Source organism: Otolemur garnettii, unplaced genomic scaffold, assembly GCF_000181295.1.
Source record: "Otolemur garnettii isolate 467f Iridium unplaced genomic scaffold, OtoGar3 scaffold00012, whole genome shotgun sequence".
Taxonomy (NCBI): Eukaryota; Metazoa; Chordata; class Mammalia; order Primates; family Galagidae; genus Otolemur; species Otolemur garnettii.
The window spans coordinates 29,906,500-29,933,275 of record NW_003852407.1 but is presented as its reverse complement, the minus strand read 5'-3'; the positions used below and the strand labels follow the sequence as shown (position 1 = coordinate 29,933,275).

The window sequence follows — 26,776 nt, the reverse complement described above, 5'->3', positions numbered from 1 at the left end:
AAAAAAAAAAAAAACTTCGCCAAGGCACAATTATTTACATTTCTTTATAGCCTCTTCTGATCTCTAACACATATATGCAGTTTTAACTGTTATTGTCACAGTAACTGATCTTTTGTCTCAGGATTTTTATCTAAAAGTACAATGCATTATTAAGAGTCTCTTGAAAATAATTCAGATCTTTTTTACAGAAATGAACCTATATACTGCTACTTTAGTGTTCTCAAGGAATATATGTAAACATAAATGTATGCCTGAGGTTGGTTTTTGCAGGAGATAGTACTCTGCTTCTAAAACCTTGCATAGAGTCTTTCATAGGAAATCCTCATTGTTTAACCACTTGGGGAACATAAATCATTAAATGGATCATGTATATACATTATGTAATGACTGAAAAGCAAATTAATGTAATCTTTGATTTTGTAAAAAATTATGTTTGGAGACTCTTTTGTTCCTCTATCTTAAATCCTGTGTGTGCACATGTGTGCAAGTGCACACACATATGTGTATGTATGTGATAACACATTTTGTAAAGAACAGAAATTACTTTAAAAAATAAAAGAAAATGGAGACCTGGGAAAAATAATAGTTTGTTGTCATTGTTGTTTAGCTAGCCCAGGTGGGATTCAAACCAGCCAATCACAGTGTATGGGGCCGGAGCCCTACCCACTGAGCTAGGGGCACCGCCCTTTCATTTCTTTATTTCTGTATGTATGGTGCCAGCCACATGCACCAAGACTGGTGGGTTCAAACCTGGCCCAGGCCAGCTAAAACAACAATGACAACTGCAACAACAACAACAACAAAACAGCTGGGTATTGTGGCAGGTGCTTGTAGTCCCAGCTACTCAGGAGGCTGAGGCAAGAGAATCTCTTAAGCCCAAGAGTTTGAGGTTCGCAGGTTCAAGCCCGGCCCAGGCCAGCTGAACAATGACACCTGCAACCAAAAAATAGCCAGGCGTTGTGGCAGGCACCTGTAGTACCAGCTACTAGGGAGGCTAAGGGAAGAGAATAGCTTGAGCCCAAGAGTTTGAGGTTGCTGTGAGCTTTGACACCACAATACTCCACCTGAGGGCGACAAAATGAGACCCTGTCTCAAAAAAAAAAAAAAAAAAAAAAGAAATCCTTGCCTAACTAAAGCCACAAATATTTTCTATGTTTTCTTCCAGAAGTGTTATTGTTTTAGTTCTTACACGTAGGTCTATAATCCATTTTCAGTTAATTTTGGTGAAATTTGGTGAAAGTAAGTTTTATACTGAGTAACTCTGTCACCTTTGCTGAAAATCGAATTGACCATATAATACACTAACCTGTATGTATGAGTCTATTTCTAGACTCCTTTTTTCTGTTCCCTTGATCTATGTATTTATTCTTTCACCAAGACTATGCTGTCTGAATCTTGACCTTAGTGCTCCACCTTAGCTCTTACTTTTCAAAACTGTTTTGGCTGTTCTGGAAGCTTCACATTTCCATACGAATTTTAGAATTACTGGTCACTTTACACAAAAATGCCTGCTATGGGTTTTGAGAATATGGAAACTCTATATGACAATTAATTTGGGGACGACTAACAATTAAATGTCAAATTGCCCACTCCATGAATATTAAATCTCTTTTTTGTTTTTAGGTCTTCTTTAATTTCTGTCTGCAACATTATACAGTTTTCCATATAGATGTCTTATACATATTTTGTGAAATTTACCTGTGAATTTGTTATATTTTTATTGTTATTGTATTTGCAATTTGAAATACAATTTCCTCAATTTTTCATGTCAGTTTCTAACTGCCTGCTGCTAATAGCATACCAGTGATTTTTGAATATTAATTTTCTAACTTAAAACCACCTTGAATGTACTTATTAGTTCTTATAGCCTTTTCGTAGAAACTTGAGAGTTTTCTATGTTGAAAAGCACACTGTTGCAATTAAAAAAGTTTTATTTCTTCAATTTCAACCTATATGACTCTTCTTTATTTTACCTTATTGCACTGGCTAGAACCTCTAGAACAATGTGTGTCTGTCACACACACATATACACAGATATACACAGCCTTTGCACTAATGAGTACTTACCCTTTATCTACCATCAAATAAGAAATAGTCAAGTTTTTCCTTTTCTTAGTTCTTTCACTATACTGTCAAGTAGGAAGGTAAGCAAATGTAAACACTAATACAATTGTATTGCTATTTCAGTAGGATGTGAGAAATTACTTTTATACTTAAAAGGTTCTCAATTCAGAACCTTGCACCATATTCCAAAATAAAATTAAGACCAAATAAACATAAAAACTAATATATAACTATACTAACTATAAAAATAAAAAAACTAATTAAAAAAGGAAAAACTAACAGAATGTAAAATTGTTAAGTAAAATTCTGAGGTAAGATTTCAAAGTGTAGAAATGATAAAAAGAAATTACAACAAAGTAAAAAGATATAACTATAACCTTTCTAATAAAAACTGTAACCAAATTTTGAAATCAATTTTGTAACTTTTTAACAAAAAATGGAAAGATAGGCACAGTGCCTGTCACACAGTGGTTACCACTCCAGCCACATATACCAATGGTGGCAGGTTCAAACCCAGCATGAGCCAGCTAAACAGCAATGACATTTGCAACAAAAAATAGCTGGGCATTGTGGTGGGCACCTGTAGTCCCAGCTACTCAGAAGGCTGAGGCAAGAGAATTGCTTGAGTCCAAGAGTTTGAGGTTGCTGTGAGGTGTGATGCCACAGAACTCTACCGAGGGCAACATAATGAGACTCTGTCTCAAAAAAAGAAAAAAAGAAAAAAAAAGAGGAAACATAGCACCAAAACCAATCTAATTTAAATGTATCAGTATTTATGGCTTAAGAACCATAAATAAGTCAACCAGATGAGGAGGATTTTATAATCTAAATCTTATTATCAATTCTTTAAGAATATAAGCGCAAAACTATTTTAATAAGTTATTTAATTAAATTTTAAAATGCTGAAATCCAAAAAGGAGTTTTTAGAAAACAACATCTATAAAACTTAAATATAAGACAGGTTTTGTGGAGAAAATTTCTCCTATCTCAGCAGTAGGAAGGCTTTTCATATATATCTACCCTTAATTGTTGGTTTTAAAATATAATAGTTAACTCATTTATAAAAGAAAAATAGAGGACAAACATAACATTATTGAAATTCAATACATATATTTGTATGTATATGCATATTTTTAACATATTTACTTTATTTGTTTTTCTTCCCTTTCTCTTCAAAATATTTTATAAATTCTTCTGACAGACATCCAAACTGGCTAATAAAGTTTCTTTCACACTGCCTACAAATTTTACAGAGGAATTAGTGATGAAATAACCAAAAGGTAAACAGAAGGGGCGAGGAGAGAAGGGCTTGAATAATCTAAGTCAAGATGTAGTTATATGCAGTCTGTCATTAATCTCCCGCCACAAAAAATTACTTACATCTGCTTAAAAAGTTGTCAATGTTTTTGTTTTTTCTTAAGGCAGGAAAATCCAAATCATATACCAAAGCATCCAATCCATCCTAAAGAAACAAACACACAATTAGTTTCTTGGCTCACATTATGAACATTTTACTTTCTTACAAGTAAATATAAAACATGCTTTAAAATTTCATTTCTCCTCTCAATATGTCTTGTGTACAGTTTAACACTTCTCCAAAGTTACATGAGTAGTGGGAGAAAAGAGTTGTTTTTATCTTGTATGTAGATTTTTTACTTTCTAACTGCCAGGTAGAAGAGTAGGAAAATTACCACAGATTGGCCACAGGTGATTTTATTCATGCACTGGCCCCTCATAAAAGAACGAAATTTTATTCTCACTTCCCCTTACTACTGCATTTATCTTCATTTCACAGATACTCATCGGAATCGTAGATTTGTGTCTACAGGGTAATGGCTTTACCACAGTTAATAAAACACGAAGTTTAATGTAAAATAAATTATCCATAGTCACAAATGGAAGTTATACACATTTGAAATTATGAAAATGTATTGTGTTTAATTGGGTCTTCTTTCTTTCTGTGGGGCAGTTTCTACGGCAACCAGTAGTAAATGATCAACATTAGTTTTTTTGCTTTTAAGTGATTATTTATTACTGAAAGTTGTAAGCGGCAGCACCCAGACATGAGACCAATTAGTGAAGAGGGAAGGCATCTATTCAGACTATCCCCCGCCATATGACAAAAGCAAAAGGAAAATTCAGATAATACTTACTAAGCAATCTTCATTACTAAGTACTATCCTATGGTAAATATTGTTTCTATCACTGAACAGCACTAGGGAAAAGAATGATTTTTGAGTCATGCTTAATAATGTAATAAATTCCAGATGGGTCAAAAGACTCAACCACAAAAGAAATCAAGCAAATCTATTTTTGAAAATTGCATATTTGGGGGCCGGGCATGGTGGCTCATGCCTGTACTGCCAGCACTCTGGGAGGCCGAGGCAGGTAAACAGCCTGAGCTCACAGGTTCAAGACCAGTCTAAACAAGACTCCCTCCCCCCATCTCTAAAAATAGCCAGGCGCCGTGGCCAGTGCCTGTAGTCCTAGGTATTTGAGAGACTGAGGCAAAAGAATCGCTTGAACCCAAGAGTTTGAGGTTGCTGTGAGCTATTACGCTACAACACTCTACTGAGGACAAGAGAGTGAGATTCTGTCTCAAAAAAAATGAAAAATAAAAATAAAATTGTATATTTGCATGTTACTGTTGGGAGGACAAGTCACATAACCTTTCTAAACTTCAGTTTACTTGTCTGTAAAATGAGTATGACTACCCACCTACAACTCAAAAAGATTTATGAAAATCAAATGAGTTAAGTACGTGAAGTGTTTGGTTCTGAATAGTCCCACTTTCCTCTCTTTCATTTCTGTAGGTGACATGTGAAAGCTCTATAAGTTAGTCTACATATTGATAGAAACAACATATGCAGAAAATAGACATCTTCGTCATGTGGGCATAAAACCATAAGAATAAATCTCAGATCATGACTTTAAACCCTTTCCCAATGCAATAATCCCAAGGACATTTTTTTTCCCCACATGAGCAACTATCTGACTACAGCATTTAACCATAACTTGTGGGGCAGGGGCACAGTGGTTCACTCTTGCGATACCAGCACTTTGGGAAGTAGAGGTGGATGATTCCTAAATTTAAAAAATTATTTGGACAGGGTGGCAAGCACCTCTAGTTCTAGCTACTCAGGAGGCTGAAATGGGAGGATCCCTTGAGTCCAAGAGTTCAAGGTTAGGTGAGCTATGACAGCACCACTTCAATCCAATGTGGGGTACAGAACAAGAACCCACCTTAGTCCCCCCACACAGCAAGAGTCCAAGAGTCTGAGATTGCGCACTTATTAGGTCCTTCCTCCCCAGCAAAATACATGATGCACTTATTAAGTCTTTCACGAACTGCGTATGGCCACTAGGTGCTTGGATCCGTTACCATACCCTTTAGTTTTATTACAGCAGCATGGGAAGGAGTATTGCTTTTCACCATCAACTACAAGTAAAAGCATGTGCCTTTATCAGAGTAATAAAATGGCAAGACGGTATTTCTTCTTGCATAATCTAAATTCTAAGGTATATCAAATGAAGCTAAGGGGAGTCAAGACAATGGGGTAGGAAAAGGGATGCAGGCTTCCACTTTAATGCAATGGAGAAATGACATAATGCAAGCAGTATATTCATCTAACCACAATTGGGCAAGGAATCCTGTCTTTTATTCAACATTCCAAAGTTCTGTAAAGTAATACAGGATAAGATCTCATTTCCTAAAGTCCATATTCTAGTACCAGGTCTCAGAACCTAATAGAAGTTAACATTCCTTCATGTACAAACACATTCCATAAAAATTGATCATCAAAACATATAGTCCTACTACTCCTTCACTTAATGATTTAATCATGAAGGAAAGCTATCTTCTGCTTTCACATGTCCATCATAAAGCATAATTATCAATTTAATAGCTCAGAGGATATACAAGAGAAAGCTGCAGTTGATGTCTAAAAATTATAATAATGAAGTTTTTTGCTACTAATAATTGAAAAATGGTACACCAGTTGTAGCAGTTATATTTTTAAAGAAGGTAGACACATTAAGAGAAGTACTTTCATATATACACACAAGCATAGGCATAATTAATTGCTAAGTATAACATTTTATAATAATCTCTAAAGTATGAAAATTTCACATTTCCTGAGAAACACTGATACTGATGGGGGGCAGTTGTGTTATCTTAAAAGAGAGCTCAAACAAAAGGTGAAACAGAAAAACAATATTCAACAGAACAGCTGCAAACTTCAGTTTTCTGGATAGTTCTGAATTACACAAATGACAGTCCCGTGTAAAATACAAGTCCATTAGTATAACACATATAAGGTATGAGAATACAATGGCACTGTAAAAGACGGTGTACTATTATAACATTTATCTTTAGGTAAATTTTCAAAATCTAAATGATTATTATTCAAAACCTCATAGAAACATTTTTTTTTAAACTACAAAAAAAATTCATTGTAACTATGGCAGCAAAACCATGGTTTCTGAAAACCAAACTACCGTTTAATTAAGATAGGCTGACCATTGGTACTAAAAGAATGCTGCCACATTTCAGCAATAGAGGATGTATCATTTAGATAAATATTTTTGCTGTAAAATAGCAAATGGTTGTTTTAAATAAATTACTTCACTAGATAAAGAAATAAGAAATTTCTTGAAATTAAGCCCTAATATGAAAATGAAACAGAATTTCCTAGGAAATTTTAACAACTCAATATTAAAGGCAATTTGAATCTGTTTAACCAGTATAACATTCATGTCAATGCTGCCAAGAACAATTACAGTCAAAAATTAAATATACAGGCGGGATGAGGTGGCTTACACCTGTTAATGCCAGCAATTTGGGAAACCAACACAGCGAGATCGGCTGCGGACAGAAGTTCAAGACAAGCCTGGACAACTTAACGAGACCCTGCCTCTACAAAATATAGAACAATTAGCCAGGAGTTGTGGTGCATATGCCTCTAGTTCCAGACACTGGAGAGGCTGAGGTAGGAGATCTCTTGAGCCCAGGAATTCAAGGTTATAGTGAGCTATGAACACATGTACTCCAGCGTGGGTGACAGAGCATGACCCCATTTATGTGTGTACACACACACACACAAAGCTTCTAAATTATCCAATACAATAAACAATGGCTCTTCCCAGTCTCCAAACATAACTGTTTAGCCTCATTTTCTCTACATGCATACAGCTAGGCTTGAACTCTAGTGTGCTACCAGCCAGTTCCCAAACAAACCAAGCTCACTCTACCCCACTGCCTGTATCCCTGCTCTACTCTCCATCTGGAATGTGAACATTTTTATATTCAGACTGCTTCAAATGTTTCTTTGTGCTGCCTTCTCCAACATCCCAAGACAATGTTAACAGTTAAAGTCTGGGCTTACTATTATAGAAATTATTGTATTTAATTGCTACTGAAATCACTTACTTAATAAATCTTCTCCTTTGTAGGAAAAAAAATACTTTCTGTCTCTCAAAGTTCAGAGATTAGTAGGGAAGAAAAGTAAATACAAAATACCAAGTGTCATAAGTAGGCAGGCAGTATATAAACAGAGAAAGGATTATGCAGAGCTTCATAAAGGAGATGAAATTTGAGCTGAACCTTAAAGAATAGAATTTAAAAGGAATACAATGGAAACACGGCAAGGCAATCTAGAGAGAAGAGAAGCAAGGAAAATTGAGAGAACAGAATGGTCTGGACTGCGAAGCGTGAGAAAAAAGAGATGCAGAAGACAAAGTTTCAGTGAGGATGGGTTAGGGAATGTTTAAGGGGTAACATACCAGGCTAAGACTTTGGGTGCTGATATTCTGATATCCATTTGGAAGCACAGGAATTTAGGGGAAGGAGAAGAGTAGCATACTGACTTTTATTTTAGTAAAATCTATCCATGATAAAGACAATGAATTAAAAGAGAGATAGGTGAAAAGGGGGGGGGATAATTAGGAGAATATTGTGGTAGTAACATAAGCAAAAGAGAATAAAAGACTGAACTAAACTGAGGAAACAAGAATGAACAGTAGAAGCAAAAGGATCTGATGAATAACTGAAAGAGGAGCAGGAAGGGTTAAGAATGATTATATGATTATAATAATGACTAGATATCCTCTAGTTAATGTGAGTAGATAGTGACTTCATTAACCAAGGTGAAGAATTGGGAGAAAGAAGATAAATGTTCTATATATTGTAAATTTGAGGTCCCTGTGGGACATCATTTTATGGATAACTAGATGGCAGCTGAAAATATGAGTGAGCTCTACAGAGATTGGGACTATGATATAGATTTGGGATCCATGACAGCACAATTAAATTCTTGAGAACAAACGCAATTACCTAACCAGAATGAACATAGGAAGAATAGAAAAAAAGTGAAGAACAGAGCTCCAGGAAAAAAATGACATTCATAAGTAGAGCAAAAATGGTTGATAAGTACACAGAGAAGAGAAAAAGGAAGATTAAGTAGCAACATGAAAGTTGAAGTAACTCCTAGAAGGAACTTAGCAGAAATGCCTTAAGGAAAAACTTCAAATGCCACGGAGAGATGATACAGAATCAAGAAGGCAAAAGAAGTCAAATCCTTTGTAATCAAAATATCACAAATGATGGCTGCACTGTTAGGTAGCTAGCTAGAAATCCAGCTCTCCTGGGAAAGGACAAAGGTGAGGATCCTTAGGCCCCCATCTCAGTGCTGCTCACCTTAATTCTGCCCCAGGTGACTGCTTACACCTAGGGAGGAGGACCACCATGCCAATCTACCAATTAGAACTTAGCATGCCAACTGCAAAAGGATGAGGAGACTCTAGCTCTCTGGCTGGGCCTCACAGGTACAAGACACTCTTCAAAGTGACCTACAATAACCTTTATCCAAATTAACACGTCACTGACTTAAATCTACACTGCAGTCCACATACCACCCTATGGGCTCTCAGGCTCACTGAAGGTCCATGTTCACAGTAAGACTCTGAACCACAAGGTATGCTGAACCCAGATAAAAGAATGGAGGGGGAGCATTATTCAGAGCCTTTTTCCTTGTGACAATGGGGGCTGTTTGCCATTTATGCTCAACATATCTTGCTCCATAAATCTATATCTTCCTCTTACTCTGTAAATCTTTCTCCTTCTCAATAAACTTTGTTTCATGCTTGCCTTACTTTCGGGTGTCTGGCCATTTTTTGACCAAAAGCACTCTAAGAACTAAGGACCCAGGCAGCTGCCTGAAACCCCAACATCTTAGGATGCAGGCAAGTGCCTTGGAAACCATTTCTTGGTGCCAGGACTTGGATAAACCTGATTTGGATTGTTCTGCTCAGATAAGCCAACTTGCCTTTTCCATAAGACTCTCTAATTCACAGACTAGATAAAGCCAGCTGACTCCTGCTATAAATCTTCCCACCTTACAGCCAGCACTTGAGAGAATGCTGGCACTAGCTTTCACTTTTCCACTCCTACCATTTCTCAAACTACATGGTTGAATTCTTGGCTAAACCTACATGTGTGATAAGGAGCTTGGGGACACAAACTCGTAAGTCTTTTTCATTTTGTTGAACTTTAGGGAAGAGGGTTCTAGCTATAATTCTTATGCTTCCGGCTTTGTGTTGGTTTCAGTAATGAACTTTTCATTCTGATTTGATAGGGTGCTTACTTCCCTTTCCACACTGAAGCTAAACAATGTTTCCTCTCCTGGTTTTTGCCTGCGCTAAACTGCCATATCTCTCCCAGTGGGGCATGGTTAAATCTCCCACATAGGGGTGGAGGATGGTTAAGTGCAGTGGAGTCTCCGTGGTTGACCACCTCCACATGTTGACCAGTTTGTTACAGCCCCTGGGATGGTCAGCTTACAGAGGTTCCACTGTACTTGCACCCCTGGCTTTACTAGGCCTTTTCCCTTCACTTTTAAGCTGCTGCTTTCATTCCATTCTAGAAAGTGCCTTCCTTTTTGTGGCCAGACACCCAATCAGCTAGTGTAGTACTTTTACTAACATAGGTCATACCAATAGATACTGCTGTCCTAGTACTTTTAAAAAAAAAAGAACCTGAGAGGCTCTTAGGTTTGAGCTGTGCACAACCCCTCTTTCTCCAAATCAAAAAGGAACAGTCTGGACCGATCAGCTGCAGTACCTGGGCTATTACCTGGGGATACCCAGCTCTAACAGACCCCAGTGGCTATAGTCTTTCCCCTTTCTCTTCTTGTTACTCCTCTTTTCCTGCAGATGGCCACAGCCTGTTACCTGGGGGAACCCAATTCTAACAGACCCCAGTATTCCCCCCCTTTTCAGCACATGGCTACAGTCCATTCCTGAGGAGTGCCACCCCTAGAAGACCCCAGTATTCTTTGCTAGGATATGACCTTGGGCTATTCCCTAGGCCAACTCAGCTCTAACCCACCCCAGTAGCCTTTTTCTGGCTGAGGGTTATACCTGGGAGGGGACCCAATTTTAAAAGGCCTCAGTGTACCCCGTTTCCCTCTTTACTTTCATTCTCTCAAACTGAGACAAGTCTGACCTAGACTCTCTAAAGAAGAAAAAATGTTTGTGGTTCAGCACCTGTAGCACAGTGGTTACGGCGCCAGCCACATACACTCAGGCTGGTGAGTTCAAACCCGGCCTGGGCTAGCTAAACAGCAATGACAACCACAACAAAAAATAGCCAGGTATTGTGGCAGGTGCCTGCAGTCCCAGCTACTTGGGAGGCTGAGGCAAGAGAATTGCTTAAGCCCAAGAATTTGAGGTTGCTGTGAGCTGTGATGCCACAGCATTCTACCAAGGGCGACATAGTGAAACTCTGTCTCAAAAAAAAAGAAAAAAAAACTTTAATCTTCTTCTACACAACCATCTGGCCATGGTACAAGCTAGACAGCAGAGAATGGTGGCAATCACATGGGATTCTAACTCACCCCACCATCTTATAATTGGACCTCTTTTTTGAAAAAGGAAAGGAAAATGGGCTACAACACTATATATAGACTTTTATTTACAAGAAAGTCATTGGTGGTGTAAGGCATAAATAGAGCTAAGACAGACGGTATTAAGAAATCCTTAGGTTCCCTTCGGTTTCATGCTGCCCCCATACCCAGGGAAGCCTGGAGGTGGTGCCATCTCCACCACTGCCAGGGGGAAAGGTGGCTCACAGCTTGGTAAAAGCAGGGACCAACTCTGGTCCATAAGCCCTAGTTTAAAAGAAGAGAACACTTTCTAGCTGTGCCCAGGCTCCAGGCTGCCCCTTTCAGCACAACAATGTGAACGACTTACTGCCACTGAACTGTATGCTTAGAAATAAATGGTATGTTTTTTATATAGATAGTAGAGCCTCCATGGTTGACCACCTCCCTACACTGACCACCTCCTTAAGCTGACCAAATTTTCAAAGGCAGAAAGTAAAGCACATGTATGTCCACATCACTATAGTAAGCCTAGCTCCTTATGTTGAACACTTCTGTATGTTGACCAGTTTGTTACAGTTCCTTGGGTGTTCAACTTACAGAGGTGTTACTATATATACATTCTGCCATGATTTTTTTTATAGTCACCATATTAGCAAAATGGTAGACTAGGAAGTTCTAAGACTTCACCTATAGAAACATCAAAAACACCACCACCAATAAGAAGCTATCTGTCAATGAAAAAGCAGCCAAACTCTGTAAAAATAACTTAGAGGTTTATTTTGAACCAAATTTGAGGACCATGGCCCAGAGCCATGCCCAAGAATCCTTGAGCAAGTAGACTCCCTGTGGTTGAGTTGCAGTTTTTATACACTTTATACATTTCAGGGAGAAAGGAATTACAAGTAAAGTTGTAAATCAATACATAGAGGGAATATAATGGTTTTGTCTGAAAAGGTGGGACATCTCAGAGGGGAAGGGTAGAGCCTTACAGGTTATAGATGGGTTAAAGATTCTTCAATTTGTAATTGATTAAAGAAATGAAACTTTGTCTAAAGGTCTGGAATGTTTTAAGGAAGATAAGGAAGTCAGTTAATCAGAGGCAGACTACAAGACATATATCCAGGCTCAATGATTTGTTAGGTAACATGCAGGTTTGTCTTGCACAGCTTTAGGCCTGTTAATGAGTTACAAAGGATATCTGTAAGCAGGGACGAGGCATGGGTGACCTCCCTTCTTATGGCCAGGACCTCCGTTTTAAGGCATCCCCTTAAACCAGAGGGGGTCCATTCAATAGGTTGGGTAGGGAAGAGGTTAAGATTTTATTTCAGTTCACTTACATGAACAAACTTTGTAGAAGGTCTGGAAAACTAAGGTTTACAGCGAACATGCAGATGTTCCAATCAAGTTAAAAAAAAAATGGGAGGTAATTTTTGCAGCAGTTTTACTTGCTTTTCTCCCACCTTCTCCCAAGGTTAAGAACAGTCTTAGTCTTGAGCAGATGGTAGAGTGGTTCCCACTCTCCCACACCCTGAAGCCAAGGAACAGAGTAAGACCATACTGTGTATGTCTCTTCTGATCTGTCTGGGAGATACTGCAATAACTGTCTAGGTTACACATAACTTAGAACACAGGCCTGAAAAGTATTGGACTTGGCTCATAAAACCTACAAGGCAGTTAATTATAAAACCTACCAACACCAGAGCAAGAGATTGAGGAAATGAGGGACTGACAGACACAACACATACAATGGACAGCTTAGGCCCAGAGGAGAAGTTCCTTGGGTCTCTTTGAGAAATCAGATCATTGAAAAGCAGCTATGCATACAACAGAATTTTAACCCTTTCCAATCTTATATTGAACCTTGTCAGCCATGAAGATTTTTTTTTGTTAATAAGTAAAACTAAATAAAAACACTTCAGGGCGGTGCCCGTGGCTCGGTAAGTAGGGCGCCAGCCCCATATATCAAGGGTAGTAGGTTCGAATGGGCCTCAACCAAACTGCAACAATAATAAAAAAAAAACATAGCTGGGCACTGCAATAGGTGCCTGTAGTCCCAATTACTCAGGAGACTCAGGCAAGAGAATTGCCTAAGCCCAGGAGTTGGGGGTTGCTGTGAGTTGTGTGATGCATGGCACTCTATTAAGGGTGACAAAGTGAGACTCTGTCTCTAAAAAACAAAAACACTTCAATTATTTTATGTAACATGAAATTGATACTAAAATCATCAAGTGTGCCCTGAGTTCCCACAGCTAGCAGCAGAGTCCACATCCTGAGGAGCACTTTTTCATGTTGGACTCAATTGTTTTAACTTGGACCTAAAATCGGCTGAGATCAATCATGAATTGGGGAAGAGGTGGTATTTTGTGAGAAGGAAAGATGCACAATGAGTGCCCATCTGGGAGGCAGCCTGGGTGGTGCACTGCACACACCTGGAGGGAGGGGAGGAGGCTATTAATTAAACCACACAGGGCCTTCTGTTACTTCCACTGGCATCTGCCAGAGTAACAACGGGGGAAGGGCTTCCTAATACATTGTGCACTCCCAAGTCCACCTGGGACTCCACTCAAAGTTGCTGCTAAATCGCAGAGAACAGCCTTGATGCTGTGGATCTGGACTTGTTCCAAGGAGATTTGGGAGGAGATGAGATTCAGTACCAGGGTACGGCCCCTGCTCCCATCTTCCAGAATCTGTGAAATGGCTACTTCTTTGGACATAATGGGGAGGGGTGGCACTGAGAGAGGATACCTAGGAAATGTAAGGTCTGAACAAAAATCTTCTCACAGGAGCCCAAAGACACGTCTTGCAAAGTCTTCCTCATAGTGACTCAGCTCTTATGATTTGTAGAAACTTAACTTCTTGGGACCTTGAAACTAAAGCTTGCTTCAGCCTCTATAAAAGCTCTCTGCTTCCTCCAGCTCAATTCAGACTGACCGATGAGAAGGGTAGCCTTGGACAAGGAACCCTTGGTTGGAAATAAAAGGTCCATTGGGCCTGGTTTTCCTACAACAGCACTAGTCCAGAAATCAAGGTCCTTCAAGTTAATGTTGGTGAAAGACAAAAATATATTCATTTTTTATTTACCTTTGAGCATATGGATGCAAAATATGCACTTTTGAATTTTTCCTATTCTCTTCCTCAAAAAGAAGGATGAGATTATCAAAAACAAAATGTATGTAAGAAGTTCATTTGTACTGTTCCTTGCACCGCCCCTGAACTTACAGAGATGGCACCACTCACCCCATTTGCGTTTTCCTTTTGTCCTAACAGAAAAGCACTTAGATGAAGCAAGGAAGACCCAGAATTATTTTGACTTTGTGGGTATCTAAGAATTGGAGAGGTCTAGATTTAGTCTTCCTTGGCTTTGGGGGGCCTTGTACTATTGCAAAGTCATGTAGGAAATGATACTTTCTCACCACTGTAAAAACACTAACTAGAAACATAGGCGAAAGTACATTTGCTAAACTCTCCCTGGGACTGTACCCAGGTTGGAATACATGGCAAAGCAGTTGCTTTCTGGGTGGCCAACTGAGAGGTCAACTAATAAGTGACAACAGACAGGGATGATCATGACAGAGCTGTGAAGATTATAGAAAGGGAAAGAGCCAGCAACATATTAATGCTCACAGTTGTAACCTCAGCTGCTGCCTAGTGCCTAGTCTATTACTTAGTGCTCAGTGTGTGTGTCCCAATTCTGTTTGAATCCCAATTCTGTTACCACTTTTGCTACTACCTTCACCTGAGTCTGTGAAGGGTTAGAATTAAATGAGACAAGATACAAAAAAAAAAAAACATCAGGTGAGTTCATATTTATGTTTTACTCTTTTAAAACTGCAGGATAATTACAAGTAATCCACCAGCCTCTTTCCCGCCCAATCTAAATAAGAGCTAGGGAGCATGTGGGTGTCAGAAAAATTGAATTGGAGTTAAAAGCTGCATGCAAGTCCAGACAAAAAAACATACTAAGAAAAACTCTGAGGAGATCACATCTAGGCCTTCATCTCAGACTGATTCTAAAACTCAGCAGCCTAGGTAAGTGGCAAAAAAGTGCCCTAGTACAGAGCAAATCTGTCTAAGGTGTATTTGGTTTGAACATAAGAAATTCAGTGAAGTCACTGTCCAAAGAAACACTAGCTGAACATAAGGTAGAAGATTCGTGACACCAATAATCACCCATAAAAAGGAACAGTCTTTGCAGAAATAATTTGTAAAGTTCTCAAAACAAATTGACTACTACAGCCATTAACAAAACAAAACCCTAGAGCAGTGGTTCTCAACCTTCCTAATGCTGAGGCCCGTTTTTTGAGACAGAGCCTCAAGCTGTCTCCCTGGGTAGAGTGCTGTGGCATCACAGCTCACAGCAACCTCCAACTCCTGGGTTCAAGCGAGTCTCCTGTCTCCACCTCCCAAGTAGCTGGGACCACTAGCCCGCCACAATGCCCAGCTATTTTTTGGTTGCAGCCGTCATTGTTGTATGGCAGCCCAGGCTGGATTCGAACTTGCCACTTTAGGTGTATGTGGCTGGCACCTTAGCCACTTGAGCCACAGGCGCCAAGCCCTGAAGCCCTTTAATACAGTTCCTGTGGGTCACAATCCACAGGTTGAGAACCACTGCCCTACAGAATAAAGAAAATCTGATTTCCAAAGTTACCATATTGTAACAATTAAGTAGCCAATTTTTAATAAAGCTGTAAGATATACAAAGGAATAGAAAAGCAAGGCTCATTCAGAGGAAGAAAATAATGAACAGAAACCATTCCCAAGGAAGCCTAGACACTGGACTTACTTGACAAATACATTAAAAACTGTCTTAAATATGTTCAAAGAGCTAACAGAAAACACATAAAATGAACTAAAGGAAACCAGGAAAATTATATCTGAGCAAAATTAGAGTATCAACAAAGAAGAGAAAGTATAAAAAGGAACCAAACAAAATCTGGAGCTAAAAACTACTTTAAATATAAATGAATTGAACTCTCCAAGCAAAAAGACAGAGATGAACAAAATGTACTTAAAAAAAGAAAAACAGCAGAAAACAATCATATATGCTGTCTACAAAAGACTTGTTTCAGGTCTAAAGACACTAATAGTTGAAAAGTAAAAGGACGGGAAAAAATATTCCAGCCAAATAGTAAACAAAGAATTGAAGCATGTAAACTAATATCAGACAAAATAGACTTTTTTAAAAAGAAATGGTTAAGAGATTTTAAAAGCCATTATATATTGGCAAAAGGATTAATTCACCAAGAAGATATACTGATTACAAGCTTATACGAATCAAACATGTAAGTTTGATATATAAATAAAGAAGAGCCCCAGGATATGAGGCAAACATTGACAGAAACAGAGAGAGAAATATACATTCTACAAGTAGCTGAAGACTTCAATAACCCACTTTCAATAATTAATATAAACCAACTGGACCTAGCAGATATATATAAAACATTCCACCCAGAAAGAGAATACATATTTGTCTCAAGTGTGCATGGAAAATTCTCCAGAACAGGTGATATGTTAGGCCTCAAAACAAATCTTTTTTTTTTTTTTTTTGAGACAAAGTTTCATTTTCTCGCCCTTGGTAGAGGATAGAATGCTGTTGTAGCATCATAGCTCACAGCAACCTCAAACTCTTGGGCTCAAGCGATTCTCTTGCCTCAGCCTCCCAAGTAGCTGGGACTACAGGTGCCTACCACAACGCCTAGCTATTTTTAGAGACAAGGTCTTGCTCTGGCTCAGGTCTTGAACCTGTTAGCTCAAGCAATCCAGAGTGCTAGAATTATAGGGTATGAGCCACTGTGCCCGCCCGGTGCAAAGCAAGTCTTAACTTTGAAAAGACTGAAATCTCACAAAGTATCTTTTCAAATCAGAATTTGAAAGCAATAACAGAAAGACAACTGGAAAACTATACACATGTAAGTATTAAAAATGTATTTTTTTTTTTTTGAGACAGAGCCTCAAGCTGTCGCCCTTGTAGAGTACCATGGCATCACAACTCACAGTAACCTCCAACTCCTGGGCTCAAGTGAGTCTCCTGCCTCCACCTCCCGAGAAGCTGGGACCACAGGCACCCGCCACAATACCCAGCTATTTTTTGGTTGCAGCCGCCATTGTTGTTGGCAGGCCTGGGCTGGATTCAAATCCACTAGCTCAGGTATATGTGGCTGGTGCCTTAGCCGCTTGAGCCATAGGTGTCGAGCCTAAAAATGTACTCTTCAAACAATCAAGAAATAGAAACCAAAAAAAGGGCAATTTAAACCCTAGCATAACTATAATTACATTAAATGTAAATGATCTAAACAACAACTCAAATTAAAAGACAAATTGGTGCCAAGTTGTTGGGTTGCACCTGTTGTCCCAGCTACTCAGAAGGCTGAGAGGCTGAGGCAGGAGGGTCTTTCAAGCCCAAAAGTTCAATGCTACAGTGAGCTAGGACTTTGCCACTGCACTCCAGCTTGGGTGACCCTCAAACTCCTGGGCTCATGAAATCCTCCCTCCTCAGCAAGACTATAGAACTGCATCACATCACCATGTCTGATAAATTTTTAAATTTTTTGTAGAGTGGGGTCTCACTGTGTTGTCCAACCTCATCTCAAACTCCTGGCCTCAGGCAAAGCCTCCCAAAATGCTAGGATTTATAGGTATGAGCCACCAAATCCAGCCTCATGCAAATATTCATTAAAAGAAAGTCAGAGTAGCTATATTAAGTATCAAACAAAGCAAGCTTGAGTTTAGAACAAAGAAAATTGCCAGGAACAGAATAAAAACTTAGATGATGATAGAGTTAATCCACCAAAAAGAGATAGCAGTTTTGAATAGGTATATTTTGAACACAAATGCCAAATAAGTAAACCCGAAAGAAATGAAAAGGGAAACAGACACATCCATAATTCTAGTTGACAACTTGAACACTCCTCTCAACAAGTAATAGAACAAGGCAGAAAATCAGAAGAGCTCAACACCATTAATCAACACGATCTAACTGACATTTATAGAACATTCCACCCAACAACAGCAGAATACACATTCTTTACACCTGCTTGTAGAACAATGACCAAGATATCTGGTGCCATAACTCAAACCTCAGCAAATTTAAAAGAATTAAAACCACAGAATGTGTTCTCAGATCAAAATGAACATACAAACTACAATAAATAACAGAAAGATAGCAGAGAAATCTCCAAACACAAGGAAACTAAAGAACAATCCATGAGTCACAGAGAAAATCTCAAGAGAATTAAAAATACACACTAAACTAAATGAAAATGAATTACAATGTATCAAAATTTATGGAATGCAGCTAAAACAGTGCTGAAAGGAAATAGCACTAAATGTTCATATTGGGCTGGGTGTGGTGGCACATATGTGGCCTGAGTTCACAAGTTCAAGACCAGCCTGAGCAAGAATGAGACAGGTGCCTATAGTCCTAGCTACTTGGGAGGCTAAGGCAAGAGAATCACTTGAGCTCAAGAATTAGCAGTTGCTGTGAGCTATGAAGCTAAGGCACTCTACCAAGAACGACAAAACAAGACTGTCTCAAAATAATAAAGATAAATAAATGTTCATATTAAAAGACAGTAATGATTTTGAATCAGTAATCTAAGTTCCTTTCTCAAGAAACTAGAACAAGAAGAATAAAATTAACCTAAAGCGAATATAAGACAGGAAACAAGCCAAAAAAAAAAAAAAAATTAAGAAAATTTAACAAAGAAAAACTGCAAAAACTTGAAGCAAAAGCTGGTTCTTTCTCAAGAAACTAGAACAAGAAGAATAAAATTAACCTAAAGCGAATATAAGACAGGAAACAAGCCAAAAAAAAAAAAAAATCAATAAAATTTAACAAAGAAAAACTGCAAAAACTTGAAGCAAAAGCTGGTTCTTTGACGATATCAATCAAATTGACAAACTTCTAGCAAGAATAACAAAGAAAGAGATAATACAATTTACTAATATCAAAAATAAAACAGGTTTATTACCATTAAAGATTCTGAAAATATACAAAGGGTAATAAAAATCATGAAATGCTCTACATACAAAATTGATAACTTTGATGAAACGGATACTCTCTAAAGAAGTACAAACTAACACAACTAACCCAACATGAATGAAATAATTTCAAGAGTACTATTAATTAATAATGTAAACCCTGGGGCGGTGCCTGTGGCTCAAAGGAGTAAGGCCTGTATACCGGAGGTGACAGGTTCAAACCCGGCCCCAGCCAAAAACTGCCAAAAAAAAAAATAAATAAATAATAATAATAATGTAAACCCTACCAAAAAAAAGAAATGTCTGGAGCCATCTGGTTTCTCTAGGAAATTCTATCGACTGTTTAAAGAATTAACACCAATTCTACACTGTATTTTCCACAATATAGAAAAGGGGGCAACACTTTGCCAACTTATTTTATGCTGTCAATAGTACCCTGATATCAAAGCCAGGTAAAGTCAGCATAAAAGAAGAAAACTACACACCAGTATCTTTCAAGAATACAGACCAGTGGTTCTCAACCTTCCTAATGCCTCAACCCTTTAATACAGTTCCTGTGGGTCACAACCCACAGGTTGAGAACTGCTGATATAGATTTAAAAAAAGCTTCTTGACAAAATATTAGCAAGTACAATTCAGAAAAGCACAAAAAGAATTATGCATCATAATCAACAAGGGTTTATTATAAAGATACATCCTTGTAAAGAGTCTTTTTTTTTTTTTTTTGGCCGGGGCTGATTTTGAACCCACCACCTCCAGCATATGGAGCCAGCGCCCTCCCCTTTTGAGCCACAGGTGCTGCCCAAGATACAAGACTTTTTCAATATTCAAAAAAAGAAAATCAACCAATATAATGTACTATATGAACAAACTAAAGAAGAAATATGACATGGTCTTATGTAAAGATGCAAAAAAAAGCATTTGACAAAATCCAAATCCAACACCCATTCGTGAGAAAAACTCTCAGAAAATTAGGAAGAGAGGTCAACTTCCTCAGCTTCATAAAGAACATCTACAAAAACCTGTAACAAACATGACTCTTAAAGACTGAAGGCTTTCCCTTAAAAATCAAGAACAAGGCAAAGATGTCCTCTTTCATCACTTATTCAATACAGTATTGGCACTTGTAACTAACTCGGTAAAGCAAATGAAGAAACAAAAGGCATACAAATTAAAAAGTAAAAACAAAATTGTTCATCTTTGCTCAGATGATATTACTGTACAGAAAATCCCAAAGCTATGAAAACAAACACTTATTAGAACTATTGAATTCAGCAAGATCATAACATCATAAAATGAACATGCAAAAATCAACTGTATTTCTAAACATTAACAATGAACACAAAGAAACAAAAATTAAAAATGCATTAAAAAGTAAAAATATAATACCATTTACATTTGCTTAACTAAAATGTGACTAGTTAGGTATAAATTTAACAAAACATATGTAGGACTTATGCTGAAAACCACAAAATATTGATGACAGAAATATAAATGACAGAAATAGAGAGAATAAATATAGTATTCATAGGTTAGGAGACTAAACACAGTAAAGCTGTCAATTCTCCCAAAATTGACATCCAGGTTTAATGTACTTCCTATCAGTTCCTAGCAAGAATTTTGTAGGTATAGGAAAGATTGTTCTGAAATTCCTATGGAAAAGCAAAGGAATTCAAATACCAAAAACAAATCTGAAAAATAATAATAATGTAGGAGAAATCACTTTCCCCAATTAAGCAGCTAAAATAATCAAATGTCGGCTTGGCTCCTATAGCTTGGTGGTTAGGACGCCAGCCACATACACTGGAGCTGGTTGGTTCAAACCCAGCCCGGGCCTGCCATACAACAATAACAACTACAACAAATAATAGCCAGGCATTGTGGCAGGCACCTGTAGTCACACAGCTACTTGGGAGGCTGAGGCAAGAGAATCCCCTTAAGCCCAAGAGTTTGAGGTTGCTGTAAGCTGTGATGCCACAGCATTCTACCAAGGGTGACATGAGACTCTATCTCAAACAGAATAGTAACAAAAGTAAAATAAAATAAAATAATCCAACGTGGTGTTTATTCATGGAAGGGTAGACATACAGATCCATAAAACATAATAGAGACCCAAAATAAACCAAAAATAAATATAGCCAAATGATTTTTTTGAGACAGGGTTTTGCTCTGTCTCCCAGGTTGGAGTGTAATGGCATGGTCACAGTTCACTGTAGCTTGGACTGAAGCAATCCTCCTGCTTCAGCCTTCCAAGTAGCTGAGACTGCAGGCGCACACCACCAGACCCAGGTAATTTTTATTTTTTTCTTTTAGAGATGAGGGCCTCACTGTGTTGCCCAGGCTGGTCTCAAACTCTTTCAGGGATCCTCCTGCCTTAGCTACCCAAAGTGCGGGGACTACAGGCTTGAGTCACCACACCCAGCCATGACAAAAGCAGAAAAGCAATTCAATGAAGGAAGATAGTCTTTTCAATAAATGGTATAGGATCAATTAGATATCCACAGGAAAAACATTAACACAGTTTTTTCCTTTCTTAAAATGAATATACGTCTTTTGGCACCCTCTGTAGTTTTGCAACAACATAAAAAAAAAAAAAACAGTAATGCACTCATGGACATTTATCCCAGAGAAATAAACACACAGTCCATGCAAAAACCCATACATGAATGTTCACAGCAGCTTTATCAATACTACCAAAAACCTCAGGAAAAATAATGACCTTCAATATAACCAAACTAACTGTCGTAAATCCACACCATGGAATAATCCTCCAAAATAAAAACAAACTACTGATACATGCAACTACTTGGGTGGATCTCAGGGTCTTAAGATGAGTATGATTTCTATATAAAATGTTACTATTTTGATATACTATATGTTAAATATATTAGTAACATTCTTCAAGTGACAAAATTATGGAGATGAAGAACAGATTAGGTGCCTACAGTTAGGGTATGTGGGAGTACATAGTTAAGATGAGGCAAGATCTTTGTGGTGATGAAATGGTTCTATATCTTGATTTTAGTGGTGGTTATAGGAATTTACACATGAGAAAATGGTAAAGAATTACACACATTGAATTAAGTGCAACTTCCCGGTTTTAATACTTTACAATAATTACCTAAGACATAACCTGGGGGAAACTGGGTGAAAGGTACACTAACCCTCTGTGCAATACAGATACATTTACAACTTCTGGTGACTCTGAGTCTGTAATTATTTCCAAACAAAAAGTTAAAAAGTATATAGAACAGATGCCAGTACCGAAATGATAGATTGGAAATATCTGATATTTTTAAGGAGCTATTATTAAAATGTTATTATTAAAAAGAATAAGGGGGAACACTCTTACAAGGTACAGAAAGCCAGCAGTTCTTAAGCTGTGGGTCGCAACCCCTTTGGGGGTTGCAGGACTCTTTCACAGGGGTCGCCTAAATACATCCTGCATATCAGATACTTACATTACAATTCATAATAGTAGCAAAATTACAGTTATGAAGTAGCAATGAAAATAGTTTTATGGTTGGGGGGTCACCACAACATGTGGAACTGTATTAAAAGGTCATGGCTTTAGGGAGGTTGAGAACCACTGGTCTAAGCAATAAATAGAAGAACCAAATGGAAAATTTAGAATAGAAAAAATACAATAACCAAAATACTTAAAAAGTTCAACAGCAACATGAAGATGACAGCAAAATAGTATACCTGAGAATACAACAACAATAGAATTTACCTGGCTCGGCGCCCATAGCTCAGTGGTTAGGGCACTGGCCACATGCACAAGGGGCTGGTGGGTTCAAACCCAGCCCACGCCTGCTAAACAATAATGACAACAACAAGCACCAAAAATAGCCAACAATGGTGGCAAGCGCCTATAGTCCCAGCTACTCGAGAGGCTGAGGCAAGAGAATCACTTAAGCCCAAGAGTTTGAGGTTGCTGTGAGCCATGACACCACAGCACTCTACTGAGGGCGACATAGTGAGACTGTCTCCAAAAAAAAAAAAAATTACCCAATCTTAACAACAAAGAGGAAAAAAAATTTAATGAGCAGAGTCCCAAAGATCTGTGGGAAGGAAGAGAAAAGAGTATGATACAGGAAAAATACTGTTAAAATAAAAGTTGAAAACTATATTTTGTTGTGATGCATAAACCTATTGATTAGAGAAACTCAGCAAACTCCAACAGGATAAACCCAAAGAAATCACTCCTAACATCATAAAACTGCTGGACTAAAGACAAAGAAAATATCTTGAAGACATCCAGGGAAAAATGACTTAATACTTATATGGGAATACTAAATTGAGCAACTGCAGATTTCTCATCAGAAACCACGCAAAACTTCCGAAAGATGTGGAATGCCATTTTTAAAATGTCAAAAGGAAAAAAACTGTCAACCTAGAATTCTGTATCTATTAAAAATATCCTCCAAGAATGAACATGAAATAAAAACATTCTAAGATAAAGGAAAACTAAGAATTCATAGCCAGTTGACCTGCTGTAAAAGAACTCCAAAAGGAAGTTCTGCACATAGATGAGAATGATAGAAGGAAATATGGAACATCAGGCAAGAAAGAGCAACAGTATCTGTTCTTCTTTTGGGTTTGTTTATTTAAAGACTAGTCAAGTGCAGTAGTGAGAAGGGGGGAAAGAGTAGAACAGAAGTTCAATCTGTCACTGACTGTGAATTTACAGGGTTATTTAAAACATGTTTGAAAGTAAAAAGCAAAAATTGTAACATTTTCTGATTTCTAAATTTTCAGGAGAAAATTTCAATGTATAGAGATGTAATATACAAGACAACTACAAATAAAGGGGAAGATAAAGGGATGGTATGGTGCCAGAGTTATACCGAATCTATGTAGACCGTAAAAAGGACACACAGTGAAATCCCTAGAGCAGTGGTTCTCAACCTTCCTAATGCCACAACCCTTTAATACAGTCCAAAGGTTAGAACCACTGCCCTAGAGCAACGGCCATTAAAACACTACATGAAAGATATAGTCAAAAACACATTAGATAAATTAAAATGGAACACTAAAAAGTATACAAATACTCAAAGGTAGACAAGAAAAAAAAAACAAAAACAAAGAGAAAAACTACAAAGCAAATAATAATAGAACAGAAGATTTAAACCCAAAATACCAATAATCACATTAAATGTGAGTAGTTTTAACACACCAATTAGAAGACAGATCATCAGAATGGATTTGCTATGTATACTAAGTATGGTCTAAATGTGTCCCCAAAAATTCACGTGTTAAAAACAATCCCTATGCAACAGTTTCGGAAGGTGGGGGCTTTGGGGAGGTGTTTAGAGGTCATGAGGGCAAGCCCTCGTGAAGAGCTTATAAATGAGCTTGATAAGGCCTTTTGTCTTTCTACCTTCTCCCACATGAGGACACACCATTCCTCCTCTCTGGAGGACACAGCTTTCAAGGCACCATCTTGGAAGCAAAACCACTGGAGAACCAAACTGCTGGCCCTTTGACCTTGATCTTCTCACCCTCCAGAACTGCGAGAAAGTAAATTTCAATTTTTTTTTTGTTTAATTACCCAGTCTTGGGTATTGTTAAAAATATTCCCATTACAAGTTAATATAAATAACAAATTTTTATTAAAACTTTAACTGGAGGGTGGTGCCTGTGGCTCAAAGGAGTAGGACACCAGCCCCATATGCTGGAGGTGGCGGGTTCAAAACCGGCCCCAGCCAAAAACTGTAAAACAAAACAAAAAAAAAAAACTTTAACTGGTAAGAAAAATGGCATTATTTTACATTTTTACAAATATCTTTGGTGTCTAGCATAACAGGAGATGGATTCTCATATCTACTTCTGCAATCTATTATCTTGGCTGAAGTATGAAAATCCAATTTCACACGGGTAATGAACGTACAGATGTTCCAACTTATGTTGGGGGAGGGATTATGTCCTGATAGATCTATTGTAAGCTGAAACTAGCAAGTTGTAAAGGCATTTAATGCACCTCATCTATCAAACATCAGCACTTAGCCTAGCTCACTGTCAATGTGTTCAGAACACTTACATCAGCCTACAGTTGGGCAAAAATGCCTATTTAACGCAAACCTATTTTATAATAAAGTATTGAGTATCTTAGGTGATTTATTGAATACTGTACTGAAGTTGTACTCAAAGTACATTTTCTACTGTGTATCACTTTCACGTCATAAAGTTGAAAAATCATAAGGCCAACCATTGTTAAGTCTGGGATTGTCTGCAGTTGAAAAAGGTTAGAGTACTTTAATGGTCTTTTCAGATAACTGTGTAAATTCTTTGCTACTACACCAAACTTCACAAGTGGTATTTCTTTTCTTTTTTTATTGAGACAGAGTCTCACTTTGTCACCCTTGGTAGAGTGCCATAGCATCATAGCTCACAGCAACCTCAAACTCTTGGGCTCAAGCAATTATCTGGCCTCAGCCTCCCTAGTAGCTGGGACTACAGGTGACCACCACAATGCCTGCCTATTTTTTGGTTTGTTTGTTTGTTTAGCAGGCCCAGGCCAGGTTAGAACCCACCAGCCCCAAAGCATGTGGCTGTCACCCTAACCAAGTGGTGTTTCTTAATGGAATTGGAAAACACATCAGTGAACTTTCTGCACTAAATTTACAACATTAAAATTTATTGATCTATCTTGTACTTTGAATGGATCTTTTATTTATGGATGATTTTAAAACATTCTGCACTAGGCACTTAGAATATACTGAATCACTGAATTATGCAGCTCTTCCAAATGTTGACACATTTCTTCACACAATGTAGAAAAACCACATTTATAAATGTTACAAACTACCTCACAGGAAAAGTCTTTAAGCATTGAGACACTGTCAAGCTCACACTGGCAGATACAAGTTATCCAAAATTCTAATTTTCACCTAAAACTTTAATTTTATCATTGGTGACAAATATTATCAGTTGTTTTTCAACAATTATACTTTGAAATTCAGCCAATACAGGTCATTACCAAATGACACATTCATACAGATCCATACATAAACATGAGGCTATATTACTGACAGCAACAATAAATGTTCGGTTCTGTCACAAGACCATTAATCCCTTTTTTGTTCTTTTAAGTCTGGGTTTTGAGGTATAATTTACATAAAGTAAGAGTCACCCTTCTTAGGTTTCACTTCTATGAATTTTGAAAAACACATACAGTTGTGTAATCACCACCACTACCACCCAGGTACAGAATACTTCCATAACCCCAAAAGCTCCTTATATCTCTAGATTTAGGTATTCCTAAATATTCAGTTCTAACACAGTTGAATATAAGAATATTATTTTAATATCTTGCCAAAGTCATCCCATATCTTATTTCATACCAATTGCTGAATTGTTACTATTGTCCACTGTTTAACAATGTGCGTGATGCTGCCATTAACAATCACCGTCACAACTATTCATTATTATCCTATTTCAAGTTACCATACTTAATGGCTTAGATTGCTCACCACTCTTTTTCCAGACAAGTCAAATCCAACAAAGATAGGTTTTAATAAGCAGCTGTTAGAATCTTGCAACATATGGCAGGTTTGGTCACAGATCTGGCTTCTATCCTTTATCTAGACAACTGTCTCTAAGATAAAATATTATAGGATTTACCTTCCCGGTCAAGAAATATTTATTAAAATCATTCCCCAACTACTTTGTATTTCCTCTTCTATACTGCATTCTTTACCAATTCCCATTCTTTTCAGCCAATTGAAATCATCTTTGTTTAGTGCATTCCATATATAAAGTACTCTTTTTTTTTTTTTTTTTATTGAATGGTAACTGTGTACATTGATGCACTTTGGGGGTACAGTGTGGTGTTTTCATACATAATCCAA

General features: G+C 37.7%; 1 protein-coding gene across 1 annotated transcript in view; it reads right to left on the bottom strand.

Moving 5' to 3' along the window:
• Positions 1-26,776, bottom strand: part of ROCK1 (Rho associated coiled-coil containing protein kinase 1) — a 155,020-nt gene that overhangs the window by 105,681 nt on the left and 22,563 nt on the right. Inside the window, exon 2 of the mRNA XM_012802019.2 lies at positions 3,445-3,526. Coding sequence (XP_012657473.1) covers positions 3,445-3,526 — 82 coding nt within the window. The remainder of the gene's footprint in view (positions 1-3,444; positions 3,527-26,776) is intronic.